Here is an 11,114-nt window from a genome sequence, read left to right as displayed (position 1 = left end):
CTGTTGCGTGTTTTTTCTTGATTCCTTTAGAAAAGTTCCACAGCTTGACAGCATTCATCGGCATGTACATCATTACATACATTAAATATCTGAAGGTTATTGCTCAGAAAACACATGTTGTGTAATATACAATTATATTAAAACAAAGGCATTGAATTAGAAGAAAAGACTTGGGCTTATACACTCACAGAACAATTGTCGAGCCAGAGGAATAAGAGGGGAGATGAAAGGAACAAAATCACTGGCCAGAAGAAACAAAATCACTGGCCAGAAGAAACAAAAAGGAAAAGACCCTGGAACAAGTTGGATGATTCATCTGTGGTGGATTAGCAGTTCATTGGTCATAAAAGCAAAGTGCAGAACACAGGATGACCTTCAGGCAAAATCAAATGATGTAATCTGTGATGAAATCTTTGAAAACAAGTGTTTGTTCATTCGCTCCAGCTGTTTAACAACCCTTGTTTTAACAAAATTTCTTGTGTTGGCTTTAAGGACCTAAACATGCTTCGTTAAATATTTTTTAAGGACTTGTTTTGGTATAAACTTACAATAGTAGGGAATTTAACCTTTTTGATTAGACTCAATCATACACAACTACCTTAACTTAACGGTGAGTCATTCGTGTCCATAGCTTATTGTCAGCCCCAAAATGTCTCACATAAATATCCTACTCAGTTTTCATTGGCTAGCAAGACACCAGAGAACAGATGCCCTGCAGCCATACAAAAAAAGGAGAAGGGGAAACAAAAACAATCTTCCTTAGTTGTTTGAACTTGAACTCCAGCGTGCTGTTGGGAGGTGGGTTTTTGGGTCATCGGTGCCAGAGTGATTGCCCTCTATGCCGTGCCTCCCTGCATACATCAAAGATTATCAGCATCAGCAGATAGCTGGTCAACTCAGTGAGCAAAAACAGCTGGGCCGGAGCAAAACAAAGGATGATATAAGCGGCTTCCTCCTCGGTGGCATCAACAATGATAAGCCCCAGCCTATATTGTGTTTAAAGCGCAGTATCCCCCCCACACTACCACCAGCACCACCAAAACCAGACAATTTAGAGACCCATGTAATGCAAGAGGAAATATAAATGGTGATCTCTTGAACTCTGTCAAAAAAAAAGGTCTGGCTTTTGTCTCTACAACCATTTTGGAGAAGTAGTGGGAGTGACTTTAAGTTGCAGGAACTGTGATCTGTAAAAACATTTAAACATGTCTTAATGTCACCAAGGGAGGATAGTGGAGATATAATGGAACTTTGCCGGAAGAGATTGGACATAAAAATGATGTATATCTGAAAAGATTTCTCTCTTGAGCTAAAAGTTTGACAAATTGTGTCCTTGTACTTCTGTAGCCTGGGTTGGAGATATGGAGAGCTCATTTTACATGAGGCATCATGACAAACTACAGCAGTGCCAAAGACATGGAACAGTACTCTGCAATATGCGTCGGCTATACTTCCTGAACCAAACAACGAGCAAAACACTCAACAGCCAAATAGAAATATGTTTTTCAAATAACTCACACTGAGAAAAACAGTACAGGCTGTGGTAAATGCAGACCTTACATATGGAAAGGAGATTTTTTTTTTATACATACAATTTTCCTGGACGGTACCCAAGGGGGAGGTAAACATTTTCGTGGGATGTACAATTTCCCTTTGGATTTAGCTGACTTTGCTCCAGGCCTGGCCAAGGATCAAACTTCAGATGTTGCCAAGCCAAAAACAAAGTTCTTATTTTTGAAGCCTTGGTAGCACACATGAGATATGTATTTTTTCTAAAGAGGATTAATCAGTTACTTTGGTCCCCTAAGTCTATACCTTCAGCCAGAGTGAACAGGAAAGCGATACAAGTTTAGTTCATTATCACCTGGGTTTCAAACGAATGACAAGATTAATGGGATTGAACTGCAAGGAATTATGCAAGACCATGCAAGTGAAAGGGCTAAAATGATTATCGTGTGCACACGCTGATGATATTACGTTTAGTGTTGATGGTGAATAATTGTCTTAAACTTTATATTTATGCATTTATGACATTACATATTCTAAAGAAATAGCTTCTGCTATAATTATTTCTGCTCTCTTTGGATGATTTGACTGAAGGGCCCTTCCACTCAGAAAGTTAAGAACGATCTTTGGCCATGTGTTTCTATGTTGTAAATTGCTGAGCGTATGACTTCTTCCATAATTTAACGCAAACAAAGAATGCAGTCTGTAATTTTTTTAATCTGTGAAATAAATATGCACCTCATCGTAAAATAACTTGGTGATGCATTTACTAAGTTAGAAAAGCTACTGTGGCTGGTAAGATAACCAGTAACATGTTAGTCAGCCAGCAACATGTTAGCTAGCCAGCAATACGTTAGTTAGTTAGCAACATGTTAGCTAGCCAGCAACATGTTAGCTAGCCAGCAACATGTTAGCTGGCCAGCAACATGTTAGATAGCCAGCAATATGTTAGCTAGCCAGCAAAATGTTAGCTAGCCAGCAACATGCCAGCGCTAGCCCACCGCGTTTCTTCGAGAAATATACCACAAACTACTGTCTCGCAACTGACTATAAACACTGCCCCCTTCTGTGACGTAGTTTACTTTCGGAGTGCAGGTTATCCAAAATTAGATGTTGCAACAAACAAAATATGTTTGCTTCCGTCCTCAAATGTCATCACTGTGAGTACGGTTTGCAAGTAAATAGCCTAATGTGTGCATCAAAGGTCAAAAAGGTTATATGAAGATTTTTATTTGATAACTAAATGCCAAATATCTAATATGCTTAATGATTGGAATTGTCAGGGAGCTTTTCAGATAAATACATCGAATGAGAGTGCAATGACATATATTTTTGTGTGTGTTGCTGGTCAGTCATGGAGTGTGAAAACCACCACTTCAAAACTCCAGACTGACAGAAAGCAAGTTGTGTCGCGTGAACAGTAAAGCGACCTGGTGACTTTGAAAGTCATATAGTGTGACTTTGGCCTTTGCCTCCATTTCAATATATTGATTTTGATTAATTATAAATGTTGGTGTGGCCATGGCCCATAGAAGGCATCTGTTCATCCACTTCAAAGTACTTTCGAGGCTCAGAGTGATATTACTGTCCCCAATTATATTGACTTTGGAGAGCAGGAGGGGCCAGCCGGACCTCCTTCGACCCCCCGGGGCCATCCAGAGCCACAGCCCCGTCTGGTGAAAGTGTGAGTCAGGGATCTCACAGCCAGGCTGCTACGCCTCCATCTGGGCCCCTGAATTAAACATCAGCTAGGCAGACAGGCTCCCTGCCGGAAGGCTTCAGGGACCAGGAACTGGGGCCAATTAACCCATGGCCGGTCTATTCAAACCTTACTTTGTCGCCAATTAAGAAGGCATATTACGGAAGGGGATCAGAATGGATGATAAAAGGTTTGGGTTTGATTTGGCAAAGTGTACTTTTTGCATAAAACCATAGAGACTGAAGGGGAGTCCTTGGCAATGATTGCACTCATTATAAGCTACATAATTTCAGAATGCCCCGGATAATTATTAATACTAATTAGGCCTACTGGATCTATTGTCTACCTAAGGCTTCCAACAGCTCCAACAATGCTGCTAACCCATTGCATCCTGAACATGGAAACTCTTGCCTTGACATCAGGCACTGTGTCACATGATGTCACTGTGGCATCAGACAATTGTCTTTATCTTCGCTACAGCTTGGTTCCTCTTTCTCTGAGGAAAAGCTTCTGCATATAAGAGGATGGGAAACAGTGAATAACAAGAGCAGAAGTGAACAGAATCAGCACACTATTGTAAGAGATAATCACAGATGTGACTTAATTCAAAGCTTCCAGTTCAACAGCCTGGTGTGTTACTATATTTCACAATAAAATGCACTATTGTGCAAATCATATCTCTTAATAAGTCTCACCATTGATAAGGTTTTTATCGAGGTGCTTTGAGGTGGAAACACACGTTTGCATAGATTGTGAATGGGAAAAACATTTGTAGGTTAACATGACGCAGACCGTGGTTGATTTAGATCTTCCTAGGATTTATCTTCGTACTATGCAGGCGGTAAGTATTAGGACGGTGATATATTTTCCCTGGTTTTGGCGCTTTTCCAGCACTTTGAATTTGAAATGAAACACTTGTTTTGAGGTTGTGCGTCCACTTGACATTGGATGAACTTTGCAGGGCATTTTTACCTCGGTGGAAACTAGAGAGGTTTATGCGTTTCTACATGGTTTATCAGATATGGACGAAAAAATGTGGCAATAATGATCAACTTCCCTGCATCTTGGGAGATATTCAACTCCTAAAACTACTCAGAATCAGAGTGTTGGTTCTCCTGAACAGCAATTTTCTTTATAGCTGTGATTTATTAGTGAAAAGTGTTTGTTTTGTGATAAAAAAAAAAAAGAACCACAGGCAAACAGTTAATGGGAAGATGGACCATTGTTTAATGGCTTATTTACACAACTGCAGTGGGTGCTGAGCCGGGGAAATAGAAAAGCTAGATTCTTAAACTCTTCCAGCTCACAATCGTCATTGCATTGCAATGCAAGTTTTTGTTGCAAGGTCCCATATTGCAGAATTTGATCAAAACAATTTAAAAAGTGTTGGGACTAGACACCTCCTTTGGCTCACGTCAGCTATGATATAAAACATAAGCACACCATATGTCTGTTCTGCTTTTTCCCTGCATATACCTGCTGCTTTCAGCTCAGCACACATGCACATTAAACACATGTTCTCATTTGTGAGCGAGCGGGGAGACTTCTTGAAGATATAATCTTTACAACATTTGAAACTAGGAATCCATTGCATTCAGCTCTCTGTACGCCCCCTCCGTCAATCCGTTCCCTCAGGGTAGGAAAAAGTGTAATGTCGGTGAAAAAAAACCAAAAAAACAGGTGTTCGTCTTGCTATGGGTATCTTTGAAGGTGCGGAGAGTTACAGAGAGATTGTGAATCACTGCTAATTGCATGAAATTATAGTTGTGGGGTGTAAACTCATTCTAGTGTTGCCATGAATTAAAGAATGACAAGGGCATTTCAAGATGGTAAGTGAACAATGACTCCGCTTTTCTGGAAATGCTGAAGGGGGTTTATAGAGCGCTTACTTGATTATAATATTTAGGTACATTTCAAGAGCAAATTGTTTGATTTACTAACATTAAAAAATGCCAACTCAGTTTCAGATCCAGCAAATTAAAAAAAGGGAATATAATGTCCCCTCCTCAGACTTTTGGGATGAAAACCATCGAGCCAAATGAGGTCAATACTGGGTTTTGCTGCAACCTGGTTTATGGTTTGTTGAAAGTAAAAAACACTGTTGTGCGGCTTTCTGTACAATAGCTCTTCTCTCATGAGGAGATTTATTGAAATTATTTAATTACATTTTTAATTGACTGAATGGCCCCATATCTAATTACAAAACACACACTCCCGTTGAGTAGTACCACTGAAGGGACCAAAACAAAATCATTTGCATTTGATATTTAGAGGAGTTTCTTTATTCAATGGCTTTATCAGAGAAGGCAGCGCTGTCCAAACCAATTTAGAGGAGACAAATAAAAGTCTTTTGTAATCTTCGACAGGCAAAAAACAATAACCAGGATAAATAATGCAAAAGCCAGCAGGGAAATATCTGACTGATGATACATTTTGGAACTCCATTCATAATATTTCAGTAACTTAATATAGTCCGTCTCTGAACATGCTGATATATTAAACTGTGTATTGGTGCCTGCGTTCTGTTTGCAGAACACAGCGTGTAGAGTTATTCATTATGAGTTATTCAAAAGACCAGACAATACAAACTCTGCTCTAACTTTAGCCTAATCCTAACCCAACCCCTTTTCCAAACCTTTTCATTTATGTTATATTTTCCTCATTTATGTATGTCAGCCTCAACAATTCTAAAATTAACAAACCAAAAACAGGATATAGACTAGCTGCATTTCACATTACAGCAAAATGTACTCAACTCGGGTTTATTTAATAATGTTTTAACCACAATTATTTTGCCAACAGGTCACGCTTGTTGCAGTGACTTGCGACATGTGACCCACATTTCTAAATATAGTTTCCTGTGATTTCTTCACAGGGGGCAGAAAATGTTAGTTGACACAATGACGGTGATGATGCTTTTTGTCATCTTCAGAGAACTGAAAGCAGACTCTTGACTCATAAAGTTCACTTCCCACTCAGGATTCACTTCTCTTGCAGGGCTCAAAGTCTGTCGCTTATGTGCCAGTTGTATTTTGAGCGGCTATTGTAACGACTCATCTTGACAGCACCGCTTCTCCACGGTCAACGATTAAACTGAAGAAGGGAATCGTTGCGGTCCAGCGATTGTGATACGGATACCGCGGTCTACCCCTGTGTATCATGGCGTGTTTTGCTGCCACACTTGGAGTCATCATTCTGTTGGGATTCATCAACCTCACAGCAGCAGACAAAGACTCTTGTGATCTTTATGCTGTCGTCGGACAGAGTCTGACTCTGCCGTTTGTGTACGAGAAACTGACAAACTCCCATGTGCTGCGATGGACTCATAATAGCACCATCATTGTATATCGAGAGCAAGGCAAACTGTCCTTTGGGAAGTCAGAGGACATATCTGCAACCGGATCTCTTTTGCTGAAGAACCTACAACTCTCAAGTGCGGGGGCTTACGAAGCAAAGTTGTTGAGTCCCAACGGTACACTGGTTAAGGCGTGGACTGGTCGCCTCTGTATGATGGACAAGGTATCAAAACCTCAACTCACCTACATGTGTGACTACAAGTACAGTGCTGTTAATCTCATGTGCCACGTAGCGAAACCTCAGGGTTGGATGTTCTCCTGGACGCTCAATGAAAAGACCTTAACCAGCGAAACAAGACCAACGCTGAGCATATCGCTGGCTCAGCTGAAAGGGGAGATGAGCTTTACATGTGGCGTGGCAAACAAAGTCAGCAAGGAAAAGAGTGACACTGTCCGCCCAACATGTGAAGGCCCACCACCACCGCCAACAATCTGCTTTAAATCCAAAGCTGTTGTCGCCGTGCTGGCAGGAGGAGCGGGTCTGATTCTGTTCCTGCTCGTCATAATCATCGCATTATGTCGCTGCCACATCCGCCACAAAACCCAAATGCGACGCAGGGATGACGGGGAGATGAGGATGCTTTCTCTAAGCAAGCGGGTGCCTGACTCTACCAGCCCAGAGTATGAGACTTTGCACCCGAATGAGGACTCTCCGACCCCGAGACCCGACTCTTCACCTGGAGTCTGTTACGAGAATGTTTCTCAGCCTGAAGCGCAGACTGAAAACAGGCCCACGCTGCTTTCCACTGAGGCTGCAGGACAAGTTTCACCCGTGCCGAAGCCGAGGACGAAGAGCCCCCAGACACCAAACGTCTGAATCCACCTCCATCTCTTCCCATCCGAGGAACCTATTTAGCTTTTTAACATACAACAGAACCAACGTTTTTTTAAAAATGCTTTAGAAATTGTCCCATGTATGTTCTCAATTTGATATTATAGTCCATCATGATGTGTTGTGGGCCTGTGAGGCAAAATTGTAAGTAGTATCATCTTTATTTACCCATAAACTTTAAATGTAATATCATGGCTGATCTATCTTGATGTTTTGTTGTTAATGTTTGCAATTTAGCTTTTATAGTGGTGGTGGTGGAGGCGGGGAAGAGGGGGGATTATAAAAGGGGGAAAACTAAATGTGAATGATTTTTATGTTACCTGTAGTTTTATCAGCTTTATTATGACTTTTCTGCTGAGTCAATATACTTCTGTCACATAAATAAAGTAATACAACATGTTTTTTTTTCAAGAGACAGAGAGTTTTGTGTACATTTTTTAAATAGTTTAGTAGAGGATACAGCTGATGGTATTCTATATATTCTTTTTTGTTAATAAATTCCATAAAAAGACTAAAACAAATAAAGATTTATTGTGTCTTTCAACACTTTCCAAGTCTTTTGCACTCAGCCAAAAGCTCATTGTTTCTAACAGAAGAGGAGAATATTTCCAAAAAAGATATGAGTGTAAAGATACATTTAAAAAGTATGAGTATGGTATGATGACTATTGTATCCTAACAATGACGTAATGGACAAAAATAAAACCACCATCTGACTTCACTTCAGCATTGTATTGAATGAAGATGATTTTGTCCACTTTCATCTTTCTCGATTAACAATTTAGTTTCTGTAATATATTTTCTGTAGTTTATTAAATACAAGGCATTTTGAAAGAAATGTGGTTGTCAAAATGATCTTATATTTGTAAGGAAACGTAGAATAACTTATCTGTGTCCAGAAACTGCCTTTTGTTCCAACTTCTTACATGTCAGCATTCTTGCACTTATTAAAATTTGCATGCTTGCAAGAAGTTATTAAAGGGGGGGGAGAAATCAATAGAGGAAAGGATTAGCTAAGGCAAATATCTATTATCTCCAATGGCTAAATGGTAATCCACACATGAAAGTGTTTGCTGTCCCGCCTAATGCTGTGTGACAGCCACATAATGGAATCCCCATGAGCGTCATCGCCTAAAACTTACAAGCCAATGTCATCTTTTGTCAGGCCCCGCTCCACTCCTGCTCTCTTTACATGGCTGAAATTTCAGTCCAGCCGGCAGGGATTTGGCAGTAAAGCTGGTATCTGCTCCTGGAACAATGCCACTTGTCTTTCTTGAGAAACACAGAGACTTGGCTGGCAACGCGCCACATGAACTCCCCTCGCCAGCCAAAAAAAGTGCCCCATATACACAGACAGACCAACACATGTGCACATTCATCGGCATACTGTATTTTCACTTACTGTATACACACACACACACACACACACACACACACACACACACACAAGGGATTATATTTCAAGATACAACTTAATGAAACACATCTCGTATGCCTTTGCCAGATCTGCCCTGGAAATGAAAGGGAAATACCTCTGAAATGTGTTTAATCAGTGGCTCTTGGAGTCCAGAGGATGTAGCCTTTTGATCTTGGAGTGTGTGGGTCCAGGAAAAGGGTCAATTACCCATGGAAAGTATTTATACTCATGTCAGATCATTCTTATTACAGTTCGCTCATTGTCAAGGGCTGCCAAGTCTGGGCAAAGCAGCCTGCAAACAGAATCAGAAAATCAGAGGTCAGCCAGCGCAGTGGCCTTTTTTTTATCAGATTTGTCTGAAAATACAGAGATGATTATGACCTATTAACATTCTTGGACCAACTTAGCAGTCCTTGACCTTAGTCCTCTCACTGAAACTAAAGCATAGACAGCAGTGAGTGAGTTATGGCACAATCTCCCAAAACAGTCCCAAGTTTATTGACAAAGCCATGTTGCCAATTTGTCTTGAAAACCAAACACGGATAGAATGACTTTGAGTAAAAGTAAGTAATAGCCTTTGAAAAGTATCGCATGGAGATTGTGTAGAGAGATTGATTTGTGGTCTTGCTGTATTAAACAGTACTAAATCATTTTTTAAATGCCCCTAAAAAATCAATTTCACACCATCTGTTGCAGTTTTACTCATTTGATCTTCTCCATCAGTTCATCTAACATTTTTTTAAGACATTTTTTTTAAACTTTACATGCAATTTGTGGACGGTCTGCAACACACCAAATCAATTTTACAAATTTGAAGCTGAATCAGGCTGCAACGGATTTTTAATGGAGGCAGAATACTTTCCAGACCTCAGCAATGTTTATCACCTCACAGATACTGGACGTCTGAGGCCAAAGCAATGCGTTGTGGGAAGAAGTTTTCTAACATCTGACTCTAATCTCATTGTAAATAGTGTGTATCTTTGAAGGGAAATTGTACTTTCACAACTGAATTGGGCTGCCCCAGCTGTTTGATTTACAAAGTTTGTGTGTAAAGTTGCTCCTAAGTTTTTAGTAATTCATAACAGCTAGCTTTTCTAAACCTAGTGATTTACCTAAATATTTAGCAAGAAGGACAGGTCAAAAGAAATGCATGTCAAAAGAAAGTAATTGCTTTTTTATGTTGCGTTCATCTTGTGACGTTGCAAACTATCTTTAGCTTTGTCCATTGGTTCCTTGGTGCTAATTTTCCGCGGTGGGCACTCGTAATAATGCAGTGGATGAAAATAAGTCATAAAAAGGATTTATATGTACCATTTTCCCAGAGCATAAAGAAATGATTTGCGTGACATCATCCCAAAGTAAAGTCCATAGGCCGAGTAGAAAGACGTGGGCGGGGCCGGTGGGGGAAATACATATGCGTAGTAGGCTGCACAACACAGAATCTAGACATTTTATCTGCCAATTTTCTTTCAAGTGAATTTTTTTGTCCACAATGGGTGCAACCTGTTCTCTACTCATTAAACGTTACAGGCTAGAAGAGATTTAGCAGTGTGTTCCTCAGCAGGACAGACACACAGACTTGTGGAAGATGAAGACAAGGACTCCCGACTGGAGGTTTGATAAGGTCCTTTAAAGAACCTGAAAAGTACTACATACATATTGCACACGCTTAGTACCCTCTGGGAAAGGAGGTCCATTGACATTTGAAGTGTAAACCAAAAAGCTAAATTGAAAACAAATCCTGTCCTAGAAGTATGACCATTGTCTGTGCTTCTTTGTCATAGTTACACAAGGAGAGCTTGTTGAATCTCCGATCATAAAAAAGCCTTTTTTCCCCCTTGCAGAGCAGTTCTTTGCACCCTTGCCAAATACTCCATCATTGTCTCCTTTGACATGGTGGAAGAGGCTCCTGTAGAGGTTTATTCCATGAAAACCCGTGACGAATAGGCTTCCAGCACGTCTCTGATCTGTGTAGCCTTACCATTTTATAATTTCGTCATGGATAACTTGAAGTTGCAGGAAGCACATGTTAAAACAAGGCGTTGGAAGAAAAATAACTGAAGAATTGCCTTGAAAGTTTGGATTGTTTTTTTGGGGGGATTCATTCGGGGGTTTTATTTCAAAGTTATTTCTAATGCCCACACAAAAAAAGCACATTAAAATTGAGTTCAGGGGGTTTGCTCAGGTCATGGAGGAGAAATCCAAACACGCAAATCACGCTACGTCTCTGTGTACTGCTTCTCCTTCTTGAGGGGCAAATGCAGCATCTTATATGCCCGGGAAACAAAACATGGGGCATATACAG

General features: G+C 40.3%; 1 protein-coding gene across 1 annotated transcript; it reads left to right on the top strand.

The window, feature by feature from the left end:
* Window positions 1-6,253: 6,253 nt before the first annotated feature.
* On the top strand, window positions 6,254-8,042 carry LOC137804374 (T-cell surface antigen CD2-like). The gene has a single exon (XM_068603571.1). The coding sequence runs from the start codon at window positions 6,365-6,367 to the stop codon at window positions 7,376-7,378; it is 1,014 nt and encodes a 337-aa protein (XP_068459672.1). The 5' UTR covers window positions 6,254-6,364; the 3' UTR covers window positions 7,379-8,042.
* Window positions 8,043-11,114: the final 3,072 nt, after the last annotated feature.

This window comes from Clinocottus analis, unplaced genomic scaffold (assembly GCF_023055335.1).
Source record: "Clinocottus analis isolate CAN_PGR_092001 unplaced genomic scaffold, fCliAna1.0.p SCAF_6, whole genome shotgun sequence".
NCBI lineage: Eukaryota > Metazoa > Chordata > Actinopteri > Perciformes > Cottidae > Clinocottus > Clinocottus analis.
The sequence above is the reverse complement of the archived record's forward strand: the minus strand, read 5'-3'. Positions and strand labels throughout refer to the sequence as shown.